Here is a 23559-nt window from a genome sequence, read left to right as displayed (position 1 = left end):
TAGTCTAGCAGTTAGTTACATCCCTAGTGGTCCGGTGGTTTAGTAAGTAATATACATTATTCAGTGGTCTAGGAAATAGCAATATCCCTTGTGGTCCAATGATTCATTAAGCAATATCCCTGTTGGTTTAACAGTTAATTTTATCCCGGGTTATTCATTGGTTAAATTAGTAATATATCAAATGGTCTATCAATTAAGTATATCCCTAGTGGTCCAGTGGTTTAGTAAGTAATATCCCTAGTAGTCTAGCAGTTATATATATCCCTGGTGGTTCCGTGGTTTAGTTAGTGATATCCCTGGTAGTCTAGCAGTTATATATATATATCCCTGGTGGCCCTGTGGTTTAGTAATTAATATTTCTAGTAGTCTGGCAGTTATATATATCCCTGGTGGCCCTGCTGTTTAGTAATTAATATTCCTAGTAGTCTGGAAGTTAATTATATCTATGGAAGTCCAGTTGTTTATTTAGTAATATCAATTTAACAATATCCCTGGTGGTCCAGTGATTTAGTAAGTAATATCCTTAGTAGTCTAGCAGTTAGTTACATCCCTAATGGTCCGGTGGTTTAGTAAGTAATATACATTATTCAGTGGTCTAGGAAATAACAATACTCCCGGTGGTCCAATGATTCATTAAGCAATATCCCTGTTGGTTTAGCAGTTAGTTTTATCCTGGGTTATTCATTGGTTAAATTAGTAATATAGCTAATGGTCTATCAATTAAATATATCCCTGGTGGTCCAGTGATTTTAGTAAGTAATGTACAATACCTAATGGCCTAGGAAACAACAATTTTCCTGGTGGTCCATGGATTCAGTAAGTGATATCCCTATCGGTTTAGCAGTTAGTTATATCCTGTGTTATGCATTAGTTAAATCAGTAATGTATCTAATGGTCTGTCAATTAAATATATCCCTGATGGTCCAGTGGTGTGGTAAGTAATAACCCTAGTGATCAAGCAAATAGCAATAGTCCTGGTGGTCCTAGCTTGTTAGCAACAGACATACACAGCATACGAAGAATGTAGTATATATAGACTAAATCAAGGGTCGGGGTCAGGCCGCCATGATGCACTACACAGTCCAGGTGAAGGCTAGAGAATTTGTAGTTTGCGGATGAGATGAAAGTTGGCCGGTGTCCCTCAGACCACCAGGATTAGGTTGGCAAGCTGTTTCCTCATACCTTCTGTAAGACATTCTGTGCTCCCACCCTTGTGTGATGATTGATAGATTTGTATCCGGGCTGGAACCTGATCACACGAGCTTCTCCGCCCGGCGTATCCTCAGATTCTATACTAGTTGTATCTCCCATGTCCGGGCCCATTGGTTTCCGACTACAGTACATTCCCGGTGGAGCAGCAGCCTCTTGCACACTGTATGTTTATGGATGGGATACATACGGTACATTTCTATTTACTCTGTGCATTCTTCCGGGTGATTTATGCCTTTGTGTTTAGATGCAAACACGGGCCAAGGCACAGATGTTGCAAGCACTATGAAGACAACTGTATCTCTTACTGCATTAAGGTAAGCGGTGAAGTCCAAACACGCACTGATTGCAGAGCAGAGTAATCGCTCCAAGATGTGGCGGAACGCCGCCAGGATGGCAGACATGTTTCTTTGAAGACCCTTGTTGATAAACTACACTAGGAAGAAGCGAGCCAACCTTTTTGTTCTCCTCGAATCCCGGCCAGGGACCTCTTCCAAGAACATGAGTATTATCACCATTAATTGAGGTTAGATGTTTAATCAATCAAATTAGATCGTAATGCTAATGACTTGGCCTAGACTGCTGATCCCACTTACTGCTGACTGCAATTTACATATATTTACTGTACATCCTTGGAACTTAGGGTAGGACAGAGCTTCCGCATCACTTCTGATCCTTAAAGGCATACCTTTAAAGGGGTTTTCCAGGAAAATATATTGATGACCTATCTCTCGAATAGTAGGACCCCGGCTGACCAGCTGGTTGAGCGCCTGCTGTCAGCGCCACAGTATACAGACATATGGAGCTGCTGCGATCCCTGTGTGATGGCTAGCTATGTACAAGTATTGTCTACACTGGATACAATTATGTTCTCTGCTGAGAGCAGGACTAGTTATGTACAGTGTATCAGTCTACAGTCCGGGCTGTTTAGCTTACAGAGCATTTTCTATATTGGATACAATTGTGTCCACTTTTCAACCAAACAGGACTTGTTATGTACAATGTATCAGTCTAGAGTCCGGTCTGTTTAGCTCACAGAGCATTGTCCACACTGGATACAATTGTGTCCACTTCTCAGCTGAGAGCAGGGTTAGCTATGTACAATGTATCAGTCTGGAGTATGGGCTGTTTAGCTCACAGAGCATTGTCTAGATTGGATACAATTGTATCCACTTCTCAGCTGAGAGCAGGGTTAGCTATGTACAATGCATCAATCTGATGTATAGACAGTTTAGCTCACAGAGCATTGTCTACACTGGATACAATTGTATCCACTTCTTAGCTGAGAGCAGGGTTAGCTATGTACAATGTATCAGTCTGGAGTATGGGCTGTTTAGCTCACAGAGCATTGTCTAGATTGGATACAAGTGTGTCCACTTCTCAGCTGAGAGCAGGGTTAGCTATGTACAATGTATCAGTCTGGAGTATGACACAGAGCATTGTCTAGATTGGATACAAGTGTGTCCACTTCTCAGCTGAGAGCAGGGTTAGCTATGTACAATGTATCAGTCTGGAGTATGACACAGAGCATTGTCTACACTGGATACAATTGTATCCACTTCTTAGCTGAGAGCAGGGTTAGCTATGTACAATGTATCAGTCTGGAGTATGGGCTGTTTAGCTCACAGAGCATTGTCTAGATTGGATACAAGTGTGTCCACTTCTCAGCTGAGAGCAGGGTTAGCTATGTACAATGCATCAATCTGATGTATAGACAGTTTAGCTCACAGAGCATTGTCTACACTGGATACAATTGTATCCACTTCTCAGCTGAGAGCAGGGTTAGCTATGTACAATGCATCAATCTGATGTATAGACAGTTTAGCTCACAGAGCATTGTCTACACTGGATACAATTGTATCCACTTCTTAGCTGAGAGCAGGGTTAGCTATGTACAATGCATCAATCTGATGTATAGACAGTTTAGCTCACAGAGCATTGTCTACACTGGATACAATTGTATCCACTTCTTAGCTGAGAGCAGTACTAGCTATGTACAATGTATCAGTCTGGGTTCTAGGCTGTTTAGCTCGCAGAGCATTGTCTACACTGGATACAATTGTATCCACTTTAAACAAAAATGGAAAACAGTTTGTAAATTCTTAAAACAATGCAGTGTAGGGGTGCATAAACTTTCTTGCTATCTCAGCCACAGCTTACTACAATAAAATATGACAACATACATTACAAGAGCAGCTTTGGGTAGCCCAGCAGAGGGGAAGCACAAAGCAGAGCAGTCTACCCCGTATTGTTCCTTAAAGGGAACCTGTCGGCACCTGTGAGCACTATAAGTTATGTTATGGGAACGGTACGTTCATATTCACTGGGCCCCTATTCCAGCGGTGTGCCCCTATGACGTAGGTGTGCGCCAGCAGCGTGAATTTCTGCACAGGTATCTCACATTCATCCCTATGGTAGGTGCGCACGCAGAGAAGTTGACAACATGTTCCCTTTAAAGGGAATTAGGGTTCTTCTTCCATGGATGATCTGTAGGGCACATATGTCTGACAGGTGGTCCCAGAGATAGTCGCTCCCGTGTTTTTACAGATTCTGTAGGTAACGGAGTTGGAGCGGACCAGTAAGCATTCCGACCCACCCGCTTCCATTCACAGTACGTAGGTGGTCGTTTATAAATGTAAGACTGCTTACACGGCTGATCTGTCATTCCGTATGTAGATCCTGAATGAGAAGTGAATGAATTCTCGTTCGCCGTTCAGTTGGGGCATTTACACGGAATGATAGTCTTCAGATTCCCGCTGGATGCCGGACATGGAGTATTTACCGGCCCGTGTAGAAGGGTCCGTAGTCCGCTTCGGCTGCAATATGATGCTGTTGTAAGAAGCAACATAGTTTCATTATTAGTTTTTCACCAGTAGGTGGAGGGTTACAAGGAAGAGCGCCGGCCGCAGGTGTAGGCATTGTCTGGCACACTAGCGCCATCTGGTGGCAAGAAAGTGTTTCACCGTTGGCCGCTGAATACATGCCAGCCATTTATCAGTGGATTGTATTCCATTTTATTATGGAGCTCGTCTGCGAGGAGATGCAACCAGGGAGACGTCCTACCTGGTCAGACTGCGCAAGAAGGAGGCGTTACTCGCATTACACGCATCACTTACAGAAGACGCCATGCTACGTCGGTATTTCTGGGGTTTCTTTGCAGGGATCTGAAGTATTTACAAAGGGTTAAATGACTTATGTATGTGTGCAACTTGTTATGTGGGATAGAAAAGCCTTCCACAAAAGTCTGCGCAGCGTACCCGTTTTTTTTTCCATCACGGTCAGTAGGAAATGTTTGGAGATGTACAGCTCCGCATTTCCGTAGATTTAACAAAAACATTTTTTTTAGTCATTTTAAAACAAAAAAAAGTATAATTATAAAACTTTGTTAAAAAAGAAAGACTTTGTAGTGAGAAATGTGCGCTCTTTAACCCTTTAGGGCTCGGTCAGACAAGCGGAGATCCACAGCCATATGAGCGCGTGTTTTTAGCGGGACAAGCTGTATTTTCTGATGGCATGATTTTTGGGTCCATACAATGAATTGTATAACTTTTATAATTTTTTTTTTAGGTGGATTTGGGGGGAAAAAAATAAATTCCGCCATTTTGTTTTTTGGATTTTATTTTTATGGCATTCAGTGCGCAAAATAAATAATGTGACAGTGTTATTCTCTGACGCGATTCCAGTGACGTTTATACAGTTTTTTTAAGTTTCTCTATTTTTGTACACAAAAAAAAACACAATTTTTTTTTTAAAGATGTACTTTTCTTACCGCAATCCCAGAGCCGTCGCATTGCTGTTTTTCCATCCATTGAGCTCTATGGGGGCTTCTTTTTTCGGCATTAATTCTGCAGGCCGGTACGATTACACTAATACTAAATCTATACAGATTTTAAGGGGGGGGGGGGTTGCAACTTTTTCACACTCTAAACAAAAAAATGTATTTTTTGTTTGTCACTGCATTCAAATAACCCTAACATTTTTCTTTTTTTTTGTCAACGGTGTTATCTGAGGGTTTTTTTTTTTTGCGGGATGAGTTAATAATACGGCTTTTTGATCTACTTGTGTTCTGTTTTTGTAAGGCCAGTTAGGTGAATTAGCTATTTTCATCATGTTCTGGGGTATTTTCGTGACGTGCGTCGTGCAGGTGTACTAATCTTCTAATGTTTTTCTCTGTGTCCTTACGAATGCAGCGATTCTTCGTGTATGAATTTTTCTATTTTTTTAACATAGTAAAGGGGGGGAAAGGTGGGGTTTTTGACGTTTTTATTTTCATTATTTTTTTTCACTATTTGTTTTACACTTTTTTAAACTTTTTTATTTTTGTCCCACTAGGGGACTTGCATATCATTATATTTTATCACTCTCCTAATAGAGAGCCTATAAGGTCAGCCAGAGACGGAGCCTCAGAGGCCGCTGTAGCTGGCAGCCCCAGGGGCTATATCTAAGCCTCAGATGCCATTGTAACCCATCGGGACCCTGGGATCACATCTCGGGGGTTCGATGGGTGACAGAGGGAGCCCCTTCCCTCTATCTACCATTTACATGCCGCGCTAGCACTGACCTCAGCGTGTAAAGGGTTAAACAGCAGGACTGGAAGGTCTCTGCAGTTCCCGCTACTAGAGCAAGTGCCCTGCTGCCATCCGACAGCCGAGCGCCCGTTTTCCCCTGGCACTGTCTTTTAACGGTGCCGCAGAATAAAGCCCCTAAACGGCCGCTGTCAAAAAATGTATGGGCGGTTGTTAAGGGCTTAATGTAAAAATGGACACAAATATATGGAAGTATTTCATGTTTGCGCTAAAAAAAAAGGTGAAACGTATGCTTACCACTGCGTATGCTTCCATACTTTTCATGTATTTTAAAGTGGTTTTCCAAGATATAAAAAAGGTTAGATGGCCTTAAAATTAAGAAAAGCTGACTACTCGCCTCTCCCGGCGGCTCCCCGTCCAGCGCAGAACCTGGAAGAAGTGGAGGGCGGTCACGTACCGTTCATTGTGCTCACAGGCTTCGGCCGGGATTGTTCTATGACGACTGAAGCCTGCAAGGGGCTGAGCTGTCACGGGCAGCGGGGCTGCAGCGCTAGACAGGAGCCGCCAGGAGAGGGGAGTATTCCGTTTTTCTTCATTTTAAGCCCCTTTAATCTTTTTTTACCCCTTTAATATATACACTAAACATACATTAAAGACCTCACATAAACCGCCACTTTGGAGACATTAAGCTCTAGTTAGATACCAGTCAGGTTACTTTCCAGGTATACAGATTTACCCTGAGTCTAATGCTTCTCAGATTTAAGGTCCTGATCACAACTCATGGCCTCCATCCAGAGGTCTCCTCAGGGTTTACACTTAAAATCCCAAAAACGACACCCCTGGATGGGATCTGGAGGAAACCTACCTCAACCATTAATGAACGCTGCTGATATAGAGACCAACCGGTCTCCACATTAGCAGGTTTTCGTAAATTTTTGGCATTTTGTGCCGAAAAGAATAACATGGTGGGCTGCGTAATTCTTAACACAGAATGCTAGAAAAAACAAAATTTGAAAAAAACAGACCTGTTCTCCATGTAAGCAGATTTCATTAATGGCCAGGATAGGTTCCCATGCCGGAGTGCTCAAGGGGTACATAACTAAAACTAGCTTCACACAACACCTTAGCCCCCGATCTCTATCCCGGGGGTCTGTCTCACATTTGTCTACTCCTCACACTTACAACTCTGCTCACGCACCTTCTGGACCGGACCCGGACGAACCCCCAGAATCATAAAGCGATGCCCCATCCTAGATCAAATAGAAGGTCTATGGGCCGATCGCTACCAGCGTGCAGTGGCAGCGCTCAGACGAGTGCCCCAGCCGGCTCCTTCTAGTGACCGGTGGGCGTCTCGGCATTTGGACCCCCAGTGATCAGAACGTTTGACAAGTTGCTATGACATGTCAAAAGTTTTTAGACAACGCACCTTAATGTTAAGAAGAGTGTTATTTGTCCTCAGAGTAACTTTTGCTACTTTTTCTTGTTTCAGGGATTTATACGAATGTTCAGCGTGGGCTACCTGATCCAGTGCTGCCTCCGCATCCCATCCACATTCAGACAAGTGTTTACAAAACCCTCCCGCTTGATCTCTCTGTTCTACAACAAAGAAAACTTCCAGCTGGGGGCCTTTCTGGGGTCATTTGTCAGTATTTATAAGGTGAGGCCCCCCGCGGTCCTCACAGCGCTCGGACGGCAGCCTCCATTTATCTACTTACGTCCCTTTATTTCTGTAGCACGGACAGACCCATCAGTCCCCTATCCCAGTTGGCTCAAAATCTAGTTTCCTACAGATCTACAGATGTAGCAAAGTTTATCTTGACGCCTAATATGTTAAATAAACCGCGACGCACATTTTTTCTTGCCCTTTTAATAACTTTTCATTTGCTTTTGTTGTGTTAAGACAACTTATTGCAGCAGGTTTATCAGCATTTAGTGAAGGTACCATTACACAGGGCGAGGGGCACCCCAATAACTGCTGGAAACAGCAAATTTTGTTTTGGCAACCTAAAAATGAAGTGACTATCGGTCCGTATAAACAGGCAGTTGTTCATCAGCTTCAGCCTGGTTGCAGTGAATGGAGGGAGGCGGCCGGTAGAGATCTCTGGCTCGTTCCGGGTCCATTCTCTGAATGAATATTGTACTTGTGGAAAGGTATAGGAGCGACGGTCGTCCCATGTAAAGGTACCTTTACTAAACTTTATATAAACTTGTGAAGTGCCAGAAGTTTTGATTGAAGTCCGTTTGGGTGTTGAGACCCTCACCATTCGCTAAAATGAACAGGCTGAAGCAATCATCTCAGCGCTCTGCCCGTTCGGCTATTTCCATCACTGCTCTATACGGGATCCATGGAAATTCTATCTTCTACCTGTTCATTTTGTGATTGGTGGGAGTCTCAGCTCACAGACCCCCACCGATGAAAACTTCTGACTTATCACTATGACATGTCAAAAGTTTGTAAAAAGTTTAAAGTTTGCTACATTTGTATCAGTATGAGGAATCATTACCTTTATTAATGAGCTAGTGGTGGGATTCTGCTTGTATGGGTGGGTTTTCCTTTAGCTTGACTCTTAACACAATGTGATATCAGGATGGTTTATTTACACTTTTAATTACTTTACCATGGGTTTTGTTGTGTTCAGACAAGAGAACAATAGCTTTTGAATGAGTTGGATAAGATAACTTTCTGCCCTGCTATCAAGGTAAAGCACTATTTACCCACAAAGGTGATCGCTCAAAATTTGTTCAAAAGATAGCGTGAATGATAGTTTTGAGCGATCATTTTGCATAAACTACTAATAAGCACCAATGTCCATTAATAGCTTATTAGCTTAATTTGCATGCAAATGAGGCTCCCTTCACTGTATGCAGATAACAGCCGATGGGCTGTTATCTGCATACAACTCCATTGTTAACCCACAGGACAGCAGCTGAAAATAATGTAATCAGCGCTCCTGCTGAGAATCACAGCCTGCGGTCACTGCTATCAGCTGGCCAGCCGAATTATGGTTTTTATGCTGAACTAAAAATCATCGTTCGGCACGAAAAGCTAATGATGGTAGCATTTACACACAACGATTATCACCTAAAAGGCATTGTTTAAATTAATTTTTAGCGATAATCGTTGTCTAAATGGGGCTTTAATTTTGTCCCATCTGTACACAGCCGCCTGTCTGAATAAACCGAGCTGCAGTGTGAAGTAAAATGGATGGATAAAACCTCAGCCCAAGCCACTGGTGCAACAAAAAGTGGTTCCTGGAGTGCCGCAGGCTCCAACGGGCAATGCAGCTAAGCTGTAGTCACTAACCATGGCTGGGCACTAGTGGAGCAGCTCTAAAAAATAGTTGAGGATGATATATAGCAGATCAGTGTAGGTAGAGAAAACCTGTCACTGCTAATATCGTATTCACTGTTTTTGTCCTCACAGGGTACAAGCTGTTTTTTGCGATGGGTGCGTAACCTGGATGATGAACTTCATGCTCTTATAGCTGGTAAGGCCGACCTCCACAGCAGTAGAGCTTGTAAAGAGATTATCATCCATGGATATATATTCCAGCCAAGGAGTGAAGTTGTATTTCACATGTAGTACAAGGACATTAACCCTGATGCATTTCGGATTGACAGATATGTCCTTCAGGGTGGATGTGTAGAATCTGTATCTGTACCTCTAGGTGTTGGCCATTTAAAAAAAAAAAAAAGCATTGCCCCGCATCAACCAAACCGGTAGCTACTACTGTCTCTTTATAACGTATTCATTGTATAGGAGTAGTATGGTGGCCATAGAGAGGTTGATACCTCAGTAACAGTGCTGATGGGTGAGACGACTGCTGGTGAGTCGAACCAGTTGGTGATATGTCCGAGATGAACAAGCAACTCCAAAGGAAAGTTGCATGCGACCACTTATTCTTCATGTGCTGATAAGTCAAATGTTTTTTGGGCCGCTCTCCACTCTGGCACATAGATGGGGTCTTAAGTGGGGGAATCCCTCTTTTGAAGGTGAAAGGGCCTTCGACCAGTCTCAAATCCTCTATGCCAGAAGGTCTAGGTCCTACAAGAATCAAGAACAAGTGGCCATCCATTGTCAAAGCTCAAGGAGACAATTCTTTGACCTTTTGCCTGCCTATGCTATCACCTATCCCAGGTCTGAAAGCAGGGTGTTGTAAAGGACTGAAGAACATAATGGCCACCACTCCCTGTCTTCGACCATCAGGTGACAAGGTCATTGCACCATAAAAACGTCCTAGTAATTAACTCCATTAAGTACTTCTGACTTGGAAGCCCTTACTGTTCAAAACTAGACTTTTTGAATTTCACTTGTCCTAAATGAGACACAACATAATCCTTTGGGATATTCGGATACCCATCCACTTGCAACATTGATTGGGGTTGTAGATGACCAATGTGCAGTAGCCAACATTTTCTTTCCACTTTGATTGTAAGAACCATTATTCCGAATATCTTACTGTGTGTTTCAGGTTTTCTGGCTGGAATCTCCATGATGTTTTACAAAAGCACCACAATATCCATGTATCTGGCATCTAAGCTGGTGGAGGTGAGTGTGCCATTGACTTGGGATATGAGGAACTAGTTGGAACATGCCCCAGATATCACACATGCTCCCATATAGAATCAAAGCATATGGAGATACAGTAGAGCCCCAGAGACGGAGCTTATATACGGCCGTGTATCAACTATTGCTAACAGCCTTTGTGTTGCATAAGATCCCACACCAGAAGGGGCTCACTCATAAATAATTACAAGGGCACATTTCAGTCTTCCCTACAGTCTCCTTTGTTTTATAGATTCTGTTTAGTTTCCTACAAATTGATATTAAAACTGGACCCTACAGCATATGTGTGCAATGTGTTAGAATCGGTCTATTACCGTAGTAGTTGAGCGAACCGAAACAGTCGAAGCTCGTTTAAGGTTGACCTTTGCTAAAAGTTCAGTTCGGCATGAGCCCAAAGCTCAGGCGGTTCGTCGCAGCTGAACCCAGTAAAATTCCTCTTCTACTTCTTCTTTCGCCTTATTCTTGTTTTTTTTTTCCTCCTTTTCACAAGAAGTGAAAAGGAGAAGGAAAAAAATGAATAAGAAAAAGGTGGAAAAAGGAGGAAGAGAAAATAGGAGAGGAATAAAAAAGAAGAACAAAAAGATAGAAAAAGGAGGAAAAGGAAAAGGGTGGAGAAAAAAGGAGAAGGAAAAGTAATCTTTTTCCTTCTTCTTTTTCCTTCTCCAGGGCTTGTATGGCCCTCAGACGGTGTTATACACCTGTTTTAAAGATATTGATGAAGTTCTGGTTCGGTTTTTAAATATTTCGGTCCTAACCTTTTTGCTGAAATTCGGCAAACTTGCTGAACCGAAATTTTCAAAATGTCACTCATCACTATCTCTTAGGAATGTTATTCTACACTTCTTGTTGCAGACAATGTATTTCAAGGGGATTGAAGCCGGGCGGTGTCCCTACTTCCCGCACGCAGATAGTATCATCTACGCAGTGTCCACAGCAATCTGTTTCCATGCAGTAAGTAATCAAAATAATAATGACCATCTGTCCGTCTGTGCATGAGTTATATGCTCCGCCCCTAATCACATGACGGTGACATCATCACTCGGCCTTCAGTCCTGTGCAGATACTGATGACCACCTGTCCGTGAGTAAGTTACATGCTCCACTCCTGATCACATGACGGTCACATCATCACAGGTTCTCCATCCCTGTGCAGATTACGGGCGGACTACATCCCCTACAAACCCTTGCAGCCTCAGTTGCTATGGAATATTAATGACCCCCTAGCTGGACAACAGCCATGTGCTTACAGCACCTTTGATGATGTCACCATCATGTTATCAGTCACGTGTGGGAGGAGTCCTGGGTCACATGTTCAGGGGGTGATCAATGTGGGCAGGACTCTGCTGTGCTACTTATGATCCTTGTTGTATGTGAAGAATGTATGTAGCAGAGCTGTATGGGATGTACATGTAGCAGAGCTGTGTGTGTGTGACGTGCATGTAGCAAAGCTGTATGTAACGTGCATGTAGCAGAGCTGTGTGTGTGACGTGCCTGTAGCAGAGCTGTGTGTGTGATGTGCATGTAGCAGAGCTGTGTGTGTGTGATTTTTGGAAAACTGAAAGGAGAAAACAAAAATAAAAATATGGCCATGCCCTCAACGGAATCCAACTATATGTAAAGTTATGCCGTGACTAAGAACTCCTGCTGAGAACATGTAGGTGTTGACTGCATCGCTGAAATAAAGGAGTCTTTTATGCCATCCGTAAAAACAGTTCCTGGACAACCTTCATTTTCCTCTGTAGTTGCAAAGTTACTTTGTTTTTCATTTTTGATGCGTTGGAACAATAGAAAAACTAATTAGTCATCAGTGCCGGTAGCCTTCAAGCCCTCCGATTGTAAGAAATTCATGAACGCTGGTTGATCCTCATTATACAAGAGCGGCGGCGATGAAAAGTATTTGCGATTAATTAACCAACTGTGATTGACTGAATACGGCGGCCATTGCTCATATTCTTGGAGGCGTTCTTGAGTAAGCCTCGAGCGATGTTAATATTTTGTCCATCTACTCTTAGGCTGTTTTGGAAGTTCAGAACTTAAGACCGTCATACTGGAAATTTCTTCTGAGACTTACAAAGGGCAGGTAAGTAGTTCCTTTATGTAAGCTACGCCTTATATGAAAGGGTTCACGGAGGTCCTATCTTGGTAGCTCCCTTCCAAATATCCCGTCAGGTCATGTTCACACCGGGTTAACAGACAACGTTAAAGAAAAAGGTACTTTGAACTTGCCACAGAAGAGCCTGGTTCTCGTTTCCTCTGACTTTGCCCAAATGTCCACCGCCTCATATGTGCAATGCGCACACCCCAATGCCGTCCGAGATGAATCTTGGACTCGTATCCTGTTAGTTCAACCTACTTTTTTTTTATCTATCCTTAGTTTTCATGGGGATGTCTTTAGTGGACCCTAAGCTGGGGACAAGTTCCCTTTAAAGTAGTTGTCCATTTATAAACTATTGATGGCCAAACCACAAGATTGGTCTTCAATAGTAGATCTGCAGGGGTATAACACCAGAGACCCCTGCCAATGAGATGTTCTTTAGGCCGATGTGCTCATGCTCTAAGCTGATTTCTGCAGGAAGCACACAGCTCTGTTCCCACTGCAGTGGCCAGGCTTAGTATTGCAGGCCAAGTTCCCATTCATTTCAGTGGCTGCTTGGACTGCAGTACCAAGCCTGGCCACTGCCGAGGGAACAGAGCTGTTTGCTTCCTGTGTAAATCAGCCACAGAGAACAGCTGATCAGCAGGGGTTCCTGGTGATGTACCCCATCCAACATTAAACATAAAACAACATTAAATTTCACCCTACAGCAGCCTTATCCAATCCCAGTACGCTCTTGGTCTCTAAGTAGCTTAGCTGAATATGAGTGGGGTAAAATAAACCTGTTACCGCCTTATTAGCCTTAAAACTAACTTCACTGGCTGATAGGGGAGGAAAAATCAAAAATGAATCGCTTCTAATGCCCTGTCTTTTCCTAACGAGTTTATGTATATTCACAATTAGTTACCAAAGTTAGAGCTTGCCATACGCAAATGATGTGAGAAGAGTCTTTCAGACAAGAAGAATCACGTTGATCTATGAGCTGCCGAGCTAATCACAGCCCTTTTTCTGGACAGACCAGGTTTATTGTGGGAGAACAGCTGTGATTAGCTCGACAGCTCATAAATCAGCAATGACTCTTCTTGGCCGGATGACTCCTCTCTGCCCATTTGCAATACAGAAAGCCATTAAGCCCCATTTACACACACAGATGATTGCTCAAAATTTGTCAGAAACTGACAGTTTTAATCAATCATTTTGCATTAGCTACTAATAAGCTAATCAGCCCATTAGTAACTAACTAGCTTCATTTGCATGTATTTAGAGAACAGCAGGTGGTCTGTTCTCTAAATGCATCACTATTGTTCTCCAGCGGGGCAGCAGCTGAAAGAATGTTATCAGCCCTGCCTGCAGAGAACACAGCGTGCGGTCCTTCTTATCAGGGACAACGGATTTTAAGCTGAGCTAAACTCAGCGATGGACGAAAAGTGCGCAGTAGGTGCACGATGGGCGCACATTTACACACGATATCGTTCAGAAGATGGCTTTTGAGTGAATTTTGAGCGATAATCGTTGCGTGTAAAAGGGCCTTTACTTTAGTCCCTTATTGCATAGGTGTATGAGCTCGTTAGGAAAAAAAGAGACATTGGAAGCAATTGATTTTAGATTTTTCATTCCCTACCAGCCAGTGAAATTAGGTATAGGGGTCAGATTTTGGTGACAGGTTCCCTTTAAACTAGAATACCAGACCTGAGTGGTGCTGTCCGAAAAATACCAAATCAGACGCCTTTGTCTTTATTCTATCAGTCAGTCACACATCGATGGTAGCTAGAGATGAGCGAGCATACTCGCTAAGGACAATTACTCGATCGAGCATTGTGCTTAGCGAGTACCTGCCCGCTTGGAAGAAAAGGTTCGGCTGCTGGTGCGGGTGACAGGTGAGTTGCGGCAGTGAGCAAGGGGTAGTGAGGGGGAGAGAGAGATCTCCGCTCCGCTCCCCCCGCCGCTCCCCGCCCGCCGCCGGCAGCCGAACCTTTTCTTCCAAGTGGGCAGGTGCTCCCTAAGGGTAATGCTTGATCGAGTAATTGTCTTTAGTGAGTATGCTCGCTTATCTCTAATTGGTAGCCATTTCTTAAGCATATATCATCAAAGTGTCAAAAATTCTAAATGCCAAAAAAGTACAGAAACGCCCGCACCACCAAGATCCTACATATAAGATAGCTTTCCGTACAACAAAGCAATAATCATCTCTGTCTCCTTCTCCATGGTTAGGTTTGCTTTCATGAACAGGAGAGCCTTGGACGTCTTCGGTTCGGAAGCTTCTAAGAACTTCAACAACTTTATACCTAAACTGGACCCAAGATTCACCATCGTAAAACCAGAGTTACCGATCCAGTTGTCCTGAACTCTCCCACTCTTCTCCCTTGGCAAAATGTGAAAATTAAAAAGTCTGAAAATCAGAGCAAATTTCTGGAGAGATTAGAAGCGGGAACTTGTAAGCTTCAGTTCAGTATTAACTAATTCTAGTTGACCAATACCAAGATGAGTTAATTCTTCTTGAACTTTTTGATAGATTATCGAATTATCCTGATGATCCCGATGAGGTGTCTCCTTTATCCTGACAAATTAGTCAAAAAAAAAAAGCACTTAGAGTCATTTATAACGGGCTACAATTATTCTAGCTTTGCATTGATTGTATCTAAGATGAACTAACACCAATTAAACATCTTCATTTTCCTCTGCATAAGATATTTAGCAGACTTCTCGGTGAGGTTGTAGGTAACCAGAGCCTACACGGTCACCTGCCCTGTGTTGTGGACCAATACAGACATTTGATAACGAGGACATAGCACTTTGTGTTTTATGTAGTGGAGTCCATGTTTTTGGAGAGTGGTGGAGGCCTTCTCTAAAATTTTGCACACATTTTTGAAATTCTCTTCTTTCAAAAATTTTCAGCCAATCATGAGGTTTTCTGTATTGCCGATTGAGAATGTTTTTGAGTATTTTTTTTATAGAGATGGATTGGAAACGTCCTACTTTGAGAAGAAATGTTTGATGTTTCTCAAAAAACTGGAGCGTTTTTTTATCAGTTGTGTCCATAATTTAGGACCTGACTGGCAATTAAAATTGGAAAATTGGAATTTGTGGAAAATGATCACATAATTGATAATACAGAGCCTTCATTTAGCTTTGCATGGTCAAAGAGGTGCTTCTGCTGTCAGGGTCTTTGTGGCGGGTTTTGGAGATAATTGTAATACCTCTGGTGGTCTGCTCCCTTCTTTCGGTCAGGTTAGTCTTCTGAACCTTCTTTGTGGTCACGCTCCCTTCCTAGTGAGTGAAGTAGGAGCACACACTGGGGCAGATTTACTAATCCTGTCTAATATTTAGACAGAGTAAACTTAAGGTGCCCATACAACTTCAGTGGCTGAGTGTTCGATCCACAGCTTTTTCTCCTGATTCCACCATACACATGAGCACTCAGTTCAGTTGAGCGGTCATGTATTTTAGTGGCAGGTAGGAGTAAGTCACCTCTGAAATTTAACATTCTTTCGCCCAATATCTGTTGTTGGAAGCACGCGATAGTTGACTGGTTCCACTAAAATTGGCTTATTCAGTTGACTTTTTCCTAATGCCTATGGAAGTCTTTAGACTAGACCGTCTGAAAATTTGCCAAATTTGTCAAAGAGGCTCAGGCTGTTTCGTAAATTTGGTGTCAAAATTTTGGCAAAGACTAAATCAAAATAAATTGTAGATGAAAGTGACTGAATATACACCAAATTTTTCAAACAGAATGAGCCACAAATTTAGTAAATTTTCAGGCTGTCCAGAAAAAAGGCCCCCATGCGCGTTAGACAAAAGCTGCCAGTTACCATTTTAAGCCATGCCACCTTCATGCCCAGCCAAACACCTTAATGTCCTGCCCACTTGTTGAGCAAGTTACAAAAAGTGTCTAAAACATAGCAGATGTGGTGTAAAGCATGCACTCCGGTTTTTGTAGCATAAATGAGCCATATTTCTGGTACATTTGGATTAGTAAATCTCCCCTAATAACATCTGCCATGGCTTCACGAAAGGTTGGTGGGAATGGATGATGACACCAAGGTGAAGTAAAATCCTATCCTGGCTTTCCCCGGGAGTTGGTAGACATAGAGTATCCTTGAAGGGACCAATGTTCTTATGCTTCTCCAATCCAGTTTGACACCCACCACCTCCAGAAGATAACCCTGGTCTGTTCTCTGTGAGAGACACAATGACCATGATGATGAGCAATACTCTCATGTAGACCTCTTAAAATGAGATGGTCTTCGAAAGTTGAATGTTGACTTGTAGAGTTCCTTCGCTGCGGACTTTGCAGCTGACGATACGTCTGGCCAGTTCAGTGTGTTATTTTTTTTGTTTTTTGCTCCATTGTAGATGAATATTATTTTGCTTCTGGTTTTAAGGACAATGTGTTTCCAGTTTTCTTTTTATGGCAATCATAGTAGCAAATCCCAAACCTTTTTAATGGTGGCAGCTGTATTCTTCATCTGCCAGTGCTGGATCCTGGCACCATCTTGTTGTTCTGATTACTTTGAGTAGTTGGGTTGCCTTGCTTTAATTCAATCTAATTGATGGCTGTCCGGATTGTCTTTCAAGCACCTTCTCTGTTAGGATCTTCGCCCCGAGAGCACTGTTTGCCGCCTTAGGTTTGGGCTCCTCTTCTGTCTCTGCTCTCTTGAAATCTTGGCACTGTGGTTCAGGTATATGACACCGCTGCAGGAATGTGTTTAAGTTCTATGTAGGAATTGTCGCTCATGTGGCCATATGTCATGTTTATTTAAATGGCTCATGATGAGTGTCTTAAAGGGGTTGTCCCAGAATAGACTTTTATGAACTATCCATAGGTTAGGTGATGAAAATCTGATCAGTGGGGGTCTCACCACAGTGATGAGCAGACTAAATGGAGCAGAGGTCATGCATGCGCAGCACTGCTCCATTCATGTTCAATGGGACTGTCAGAGATGGCCGAGGCTTGTACTCCGCTATTTCCGTCAGCCCCATTGAAATGGATGGAGCAGAGCTGCGTATGTGCGATAGTTGCTTCATTCCACCTGACGTAACTGTGGCTAGGTGCCACGAGCCTGCGGTGACGACAAGAGGGGGATACTGGAGCCCCATTCTTGGGAAGAATGCGGATCTCGGTGGTGTGATACAAACCCTACTCCACCTCTGACCCTTATAAAAGGGGTTTCCCAATATATAGTTACAGGTAGATCATCAATATGTGATTTGTTGGACTCCCAACATTGAGCAGGATAAATGGACTATGGTACTAGAAGCATGAAGTCTTATGTAAAGTACTCGGCACAGCGCCGTCCATGTCTGTGTGGCTGTGTTTGGTACTGCAGCTCAGTCTCACTTATGTGAATCAAACTGAGATAGAACTACAGTACCACATAGAGCCGTGTGAGTTGTGTGCAAGCCCTTAAAGGGGCTATCCAGGCGTAGAAAAAAAACTTGAAGTGTTGCACAAGTATAAAAGACAATATACTTCATTTGGTTCCTTGCCGCTCCCATCCCCCGCTGCCTGTCCACTTGCTGCTGCAGCTGATCACCGGCTGAAGTGAACCAGTGATTGGCTGCAGCAGTCTCGGGATGTCATCACTGCTGCAGACTAGACTAGAGGACCAGGGATCGGTGGAATGGGAGCAGAAGGGGATCGGGTGAGGGCAGTATGCTGGTTGTTCTATCTCTGCAGCTTCCTGACCTCTTCTCTGTTTTCTCCCTGCCCGGATAATCCCTCTAATGGTTTATCTTGCGAATTACTGTATCTCCCAGAAGGAGCCACAGCAAAGCAGGCTTTGTTAAAAGTCTTATACCAGCAGGGGGCAGCATGCAGGTGCAGATCTTGTAGCCAATTAGCTAACAGGAGACCAAACTACAGTATTTTCTATGCAGCTTTGGCTGTGATTAGGGTGGAAGGCAATAATATAAGTCAAGATCAGATAGGTACATATAGGTATCTGCGCCAACACCACCCAGTGGCCATAGGAGGAGGGTCTGTCTAAGAACATGACAGCGCCCCCAGCAGGTCAGGGAGGACAGATCGCACATAACTGGCCCAGACAATAATGATTTGCATGGTGAAGTAAAGAAGTATTTTATCCGCCATGTTTCCTGTGGGAGGTTCTTTCTACCAACTTTTCTATTCTTTGAATGTAGGCGCTGTGGAGCTCCCGCAGCATCCCGCCGCGCTCTTCGCACTTTTTTTTATATACAAACGTGACCATTGTTGTCTCTCAAAAATAATTCAGGGAAGTTTTTCACTCGTCGCATTAATGAGGTCGTTAAAAGTCGGAGCAGAAGGTTTGTTGGGTCTGGGATGTGAAGCTTTACTTCTCGTTGTCGTGTTGTCCGTTTGCCTGTCGGGATTCACGCTGAACCCCTCTAGGATGCGAAGCTTGGGGAGGTATTGATTCTCTGATGTACACTGAAGGACCACCTTATTAGAGACCCCCGTCTAGTAACAGGAAGGACCTCTTGTGGCCTTCAGAACCAATGACCAGACCTCGTTGGAAGCCGTCAGTGTGGATTCACTCTGAAGCTAATCCATGGAGAACTTGATTTTACGCTGCACTCCGGGGTCACGGGGATCATTTCGGGGGAGGATCGTGAAAGGATCAGGGTTCTCTAATAAACTGGCCATTGTATATATACTGATATTTGGTAGATGGCCTCATAGTATAACATTGAACCCACTAAATGTCCTTTGGAAATGTGTCCATTTTTCCTGACCTACACAGGTCATGAACGGTATGGTTTCTCCTTAGGGAGAGCAGCTAGTGAGGAGACTTAGAAGGCCATGCATGCTCCTCTGGGAACATTATGCAAATGGCAAGATGGAACTATACCTCTACAGCACCACCTACTGGAAGCCTGCATTCCTGCAAATCAATGGTAGAGCTTTTAACAAGCCTTTTAATTAAGTCTTCTCACTAGGTGCTCTCCCTAAGGAGAAACCATACCCTTTCTCACCTTATGTCATAGGTCTCTCACCCAACCAAGCCAGCAACCTACTGCACACTGATGAGGGGCAAAGACCCCCAAACAGTCTGTCTGTACACGGTTATCTTCTCCTTTTGGAATAGACTCTGACTTTGTCTCATAATTCCCAGTCATTGTTACAAGGCTTGTTAAAAGGTCTGACATTGACTGGCAGGAATGCTGCCTTCCAATAGGTGGCGCTATAGAGGTATTTTGCAATCTAGGCCTACATTGCATGCACAGATTACAGAGGATGCCCAAAACACTCTCCCATAGAAGTCAATGGGTCCATTGAGTCTATGGCTCATGAGACTGCTGTAAAGCGCGTCTCTAAATGCTGTTCACTGCAGCTTAGGCAAGATGGCCGCCATCAGACAGAAAAAATTGTGAAAAATTTGAAAATAAAATCAGATTAGAACAATGGAAGATGTTCACTGTCTGGTTTCAGTCAATTAAAAAAAATGTAGGCGATAAATTCCCTTTAAAATGACTCTTCAGTTTGGGACAAATTTCTTATCTGGGATTGGAGGGGCAGGGGGTATATTACCTGCAGTTGTTCGTCTCTACTGTTCCTCTGAATCACTAGTTCGGGGTCCTGTTTTTGGCCTGTGCAACCTTTACACTACCTAATCCCCATAGACTACCAGTTCACTGTATCTGCTGGCTGGTTGGCCAGAGCTGCTCATGTGATCAGCTTTGGCCAATCAGACAGTGTGCACTAGCTAGTTGGAAAATTTCTGCAGGCATCTCAGATGGCCAAAAATGGACCCATAACCAGCAGATTGGAGGGGGGGGGGGGTGAGAAAAAAAACTACAGGCAATATACCCCCTCCACCCTCCGGTCCCGGGACAGAATTTGTCCAGAAATTGGAGTTTCCCTTTAAGCTCATGAACTCTTCTGCGCCGGCATCCCCCGGGCCGTGGACCACTGAGGTTCACCGTGTTCATCATTATACATGGCGGACGTGTTCCTATAAAGTAGTATCTGAGTAACTCATGTACCAGAGGAAGTCCTATATATGGTCTGGTGGTCGTGTCGATGTCATTACAACGATTGGTCCTTTGTATAACAGGATCCTGATTTCTACTCATGTCTGTTCTGCGTTGATCGGTTTCTGTTGGATTGGAGGTTTGCCGTCATACCGTTATACGCACGCGGTCTGTCCTGGGTGCCCTCAGTCTTTCGTTAGTTTACATTTTTTAGTCTCTGATGCTGGTTTGTTTTTATTCTAAAAAGCAGAAATGAGACCAATCCGGCTTTATAGCGATTTCTGGAAGTTTTTTTTTTTTTTTATTCTACGCGGTACAATATTATTATTTTCTTCTTCATGTGTACGCTCAGCATGGTAATGGAATAACCCCTCTATATATACCCTATTAGGACATATAAACGTCATAAAGGGAAATCCCTACTATGAGCCAGAGTAGATAGCCGCTAACAAGCAAGTGTAATACTGCATTTCCCCTGTAGTGGCCACTGTAGTGAAAACTAGCAGCTTTCCCTGGCACGATCGGCTCTGCACTGGGACCGTCAGTGATGATTAGCGGAGTCCCTTTACAAATACATTAATGACTTATCTAGTACTCTAATGCCTGTATTAGAAGCCAGAGCTGAATTCGGAATTCTGCTGGTTGTTATTGGAAGCCGTCGACAGTTTGTTGACAGACACGCCTCTTCTATAACGCGGTGCTCTCTACCTCTGTGCATTCTGGGAGAATTAATTTATCGTACACTAGTGACTATTACAAAGACTACACTTGTAAATTAGAATGCAAGTCAAGCACTGCGCAGACACTGAACAAGCAGGGAAGATTAAAGGGATTGTACCGCTACTGACTTTTATCATATATCCCAAAAACAGGTGCTAAAAGTCTGACTGGTGGGCGTCTCACCCCTGAGACCCCCTCTGATCCCATGAACAAGGGTCTCATGTTCTCCTCTTCTTGTCGTGGCGGGCTCGCTGCACCCACCGCAGTGGCATGGGGACCGAATGCAGCGGCAGTCACGCTATTTCCGTCAATGGGGCTGACTGTAGTATCTGAGCACAAGCGCCCTGCTATATCCGGCAGTCCCATTGAAAATGAATGGAGTTGCACTGACCAGGCGTGATTGCCACTCCTTTCGATCTCCTCCGTGCTGCAGGGGGTGCAGCGAGCCCGTAGTGCGAAGAAGGGGTAGACGCGGGATCTCCACTCTTGGGAACCCCACCGATCAGAGTTTTATCATCCATTCTATGGATAAGTGATACAAGCGGGCTGTGGTACAACCTGTCTAAGATTTCTGAGCTCAGTGGCAGAATTGTGAATGCAGCTCTGGATGAGAATATAAAATATGCTGTAAGCCCGGCTCAGTGGCAGATAAGTGATAGGTATACTTGCAGGGTTGTGCACATTTTTATTTCTAGTCTGTTTTATTTCTAGGTGAAAACTGCAAATTTCTGTTACACCGTACGCTCCACTCTATGCCACGGCTTCAAGGCGACTTTGTTGATCGTTGCGCAACCTTAAAGGGATACTCGGTTGTGGGACTCAAAGGTGATGGAACAGGAATGGTTTGTTTTATACTCGCCCGTCCCTTGAAGTGCGCATGCGCCAGCAGTTTGACTCTTTCTGTGTGCATCTCCCATTAATCTCTATGGGAGATGCATGCGCAGAATTACGTTGCCAACATGCGGACTTCGAGGGACACAGCGCAGAAACGGGGCGCCCCGTGAGTGTAAAACAAAGCTCCCTGCACTCCCCGTTCCATCACCTTTCAGCTACATAAAGGGGCTCAAATGTGATATCCAGGTCCCATTAAAGGGGTATTCTGGTAATATGCATAGGAGGACACATTTATCTGATTGGTGGGGGTCTAACCAAGATCCCCACTAATCTTGTGAACCGAGGTCCTGTGTACCCCCCGAATGAATGGAGCGCCACTCCATTCATTTCAGTCGAGCGCCTGAACATGGCTATCTCCGGCTGCCCCATTAATATAGCGACTGCGCTCACGCAGGTCACCGCTCCGTCCATTCATAGGTACACGGGACCCCCGTTCTCAAACACCCACCGATCAGATAGTTATCCCTACCATGCGGATCAGAGCAAGCGTCATATGATCAGAACCCCCCTTTAATATGTCTTTATGGTGGAGTCACCAGAACGTCTCCCAGTTCCCGATTCTGCGGCCTCCGGCCGTGTAGCCGCAGGCATACCCATACAGTGACCGCTGGTCTCTTCGTTGCATTTGTTGAGTCACCCGGTAACTTCTATGTCTTTTTCTTACTAACATGGTTACACTTCTTCTGGCCAAGATGAGACAATGTGGAAAATATGGAAAATAAATTCTTACTAAAATGTGTATTATTTCAATAAATGACCCAATTACAAGTATCTTTGATACAAACGTGTGTGATCTGTGATCTGTTTGAGTGTATTAATTGCCATCTGATGCAGTCAGGAATACCATCTTCTCTGTCCATCCTCCATACTTTACACTGCAGTTCTGCTCATACTACAGTATAGAAGCACGGGATCTCAGTTACTGCAAAGATACAAGGATCATTGACAACAGTCAACTCACTGGTGCCCCTATACTGAGCCAAGAGAGCCTCGATTAGGAGGATCCTGGAGATCTACCCAAGACTTCCATGCAAATTATGCCGTCAGAATTTTTCTTCTTCCACAATTTTATCAAAATCTGAAGTAATTATTAATAAAATGTACCAAAATGGAACCAATTTGAGAAAACGTTAGATGTAGGGGAGAAACTACTATGGAGATTCCCTACCAAAACCATTTAGACTAGGGCTACAGGGATAATGACCGCCAAGGTGACTTAGAGAGACTTGCAGGCCAAGCAATGCTTCCTGGGAAAGCGATATGCAAATAGGTTCTCCTCCAGCAACATTATTGCATTTTTTAGGGCTGTGTAACTTCAGCTGTCCACTAGGTGGGGCTAGCTGCTCAGTTATCTGCTAGGAGCGTCATACAACATTATTTGTAATGCTATCAAGGGAAATTACATAAATGAACATAATGGCAGCAGGAATGTGAAAGTCAGAGGGAACATGATGAAATAATATCTACATATCACGCAGCAGTTATTCGCTGTCTGGTTTTTCCCTTAATTTCTAGAAATATTATTTAAAGAACCTTCTTAGTTGGAACAGCTCAGCAGAATACAGACCACCAAAATAATACGGACCCCCCCGAAAA

At 43.7% G+C, this 23559-nt stretch overlaps 1 protein-coding gene across 1 annotated transcript in view; it reads left to right on the top strand.

The window, feature by feature from the left end:
* The window catches only part of TMEM135 (transmembrane protein 135), a 319952-nt gene extending 297218 nt beyond the window's left edge, over nucleotides 1-22734 (top strand). Inside the window, exons 9-15 of the mRNA XM_066587149.1 lie at nucleotides 1457-1526; nucleotides 7225-7392; nucleotides 9160-9223; nucleotides 10208-10284; nucleotides 11155-11253; nucleotides 12314-12381; nucleotides 14608-22734. Coding sequence (XP_066443246.1) covers nucleotides 1457-1526; nucleotides 7225-7392; nucleotides 9160-9223; nucleotides 10208-10284; nucleotides 11155-11253; nucleotides 12314-12381; nucleotides 14608-14740 — 679 coding nt within the window. The 3' untranslated portion in view covers nucleotides 14741-22734. The remainder of the gene's footprint in view (nucleotides 1-1456; nucleotides 1527-7224; nucleotides 7393-9159; nucleotides 9224-10207; nucleotides 10285-11154; nucleotides 11254-12313; nucleotides 12382-14607) is intronic.
* Nucleotides 22735-23559: the final 825 nt, after the last annotated feature.

Source organism: Eleutherodactylus coqui, chromosome 1 (assembly GCF_035609145.1).
Source record: "Eleutherodactylus coqui strain aEleCoq1 chromosome 1, aEleCoq1.hap1, whole genome shotgun sequence".
NCBI classification, from domain to species: Eukaryota; Metazoa; Chordata; class Amphibia; order Anura; family Eleutherodactylidae; genus Eleutherodactylus; species Eleutherodactylus coqui.
The sequence above is the reverse complement of the archived record's forward strand: the minus strand, read 5'-3'. Positions and strand labels throughout refer to the sequence as shown.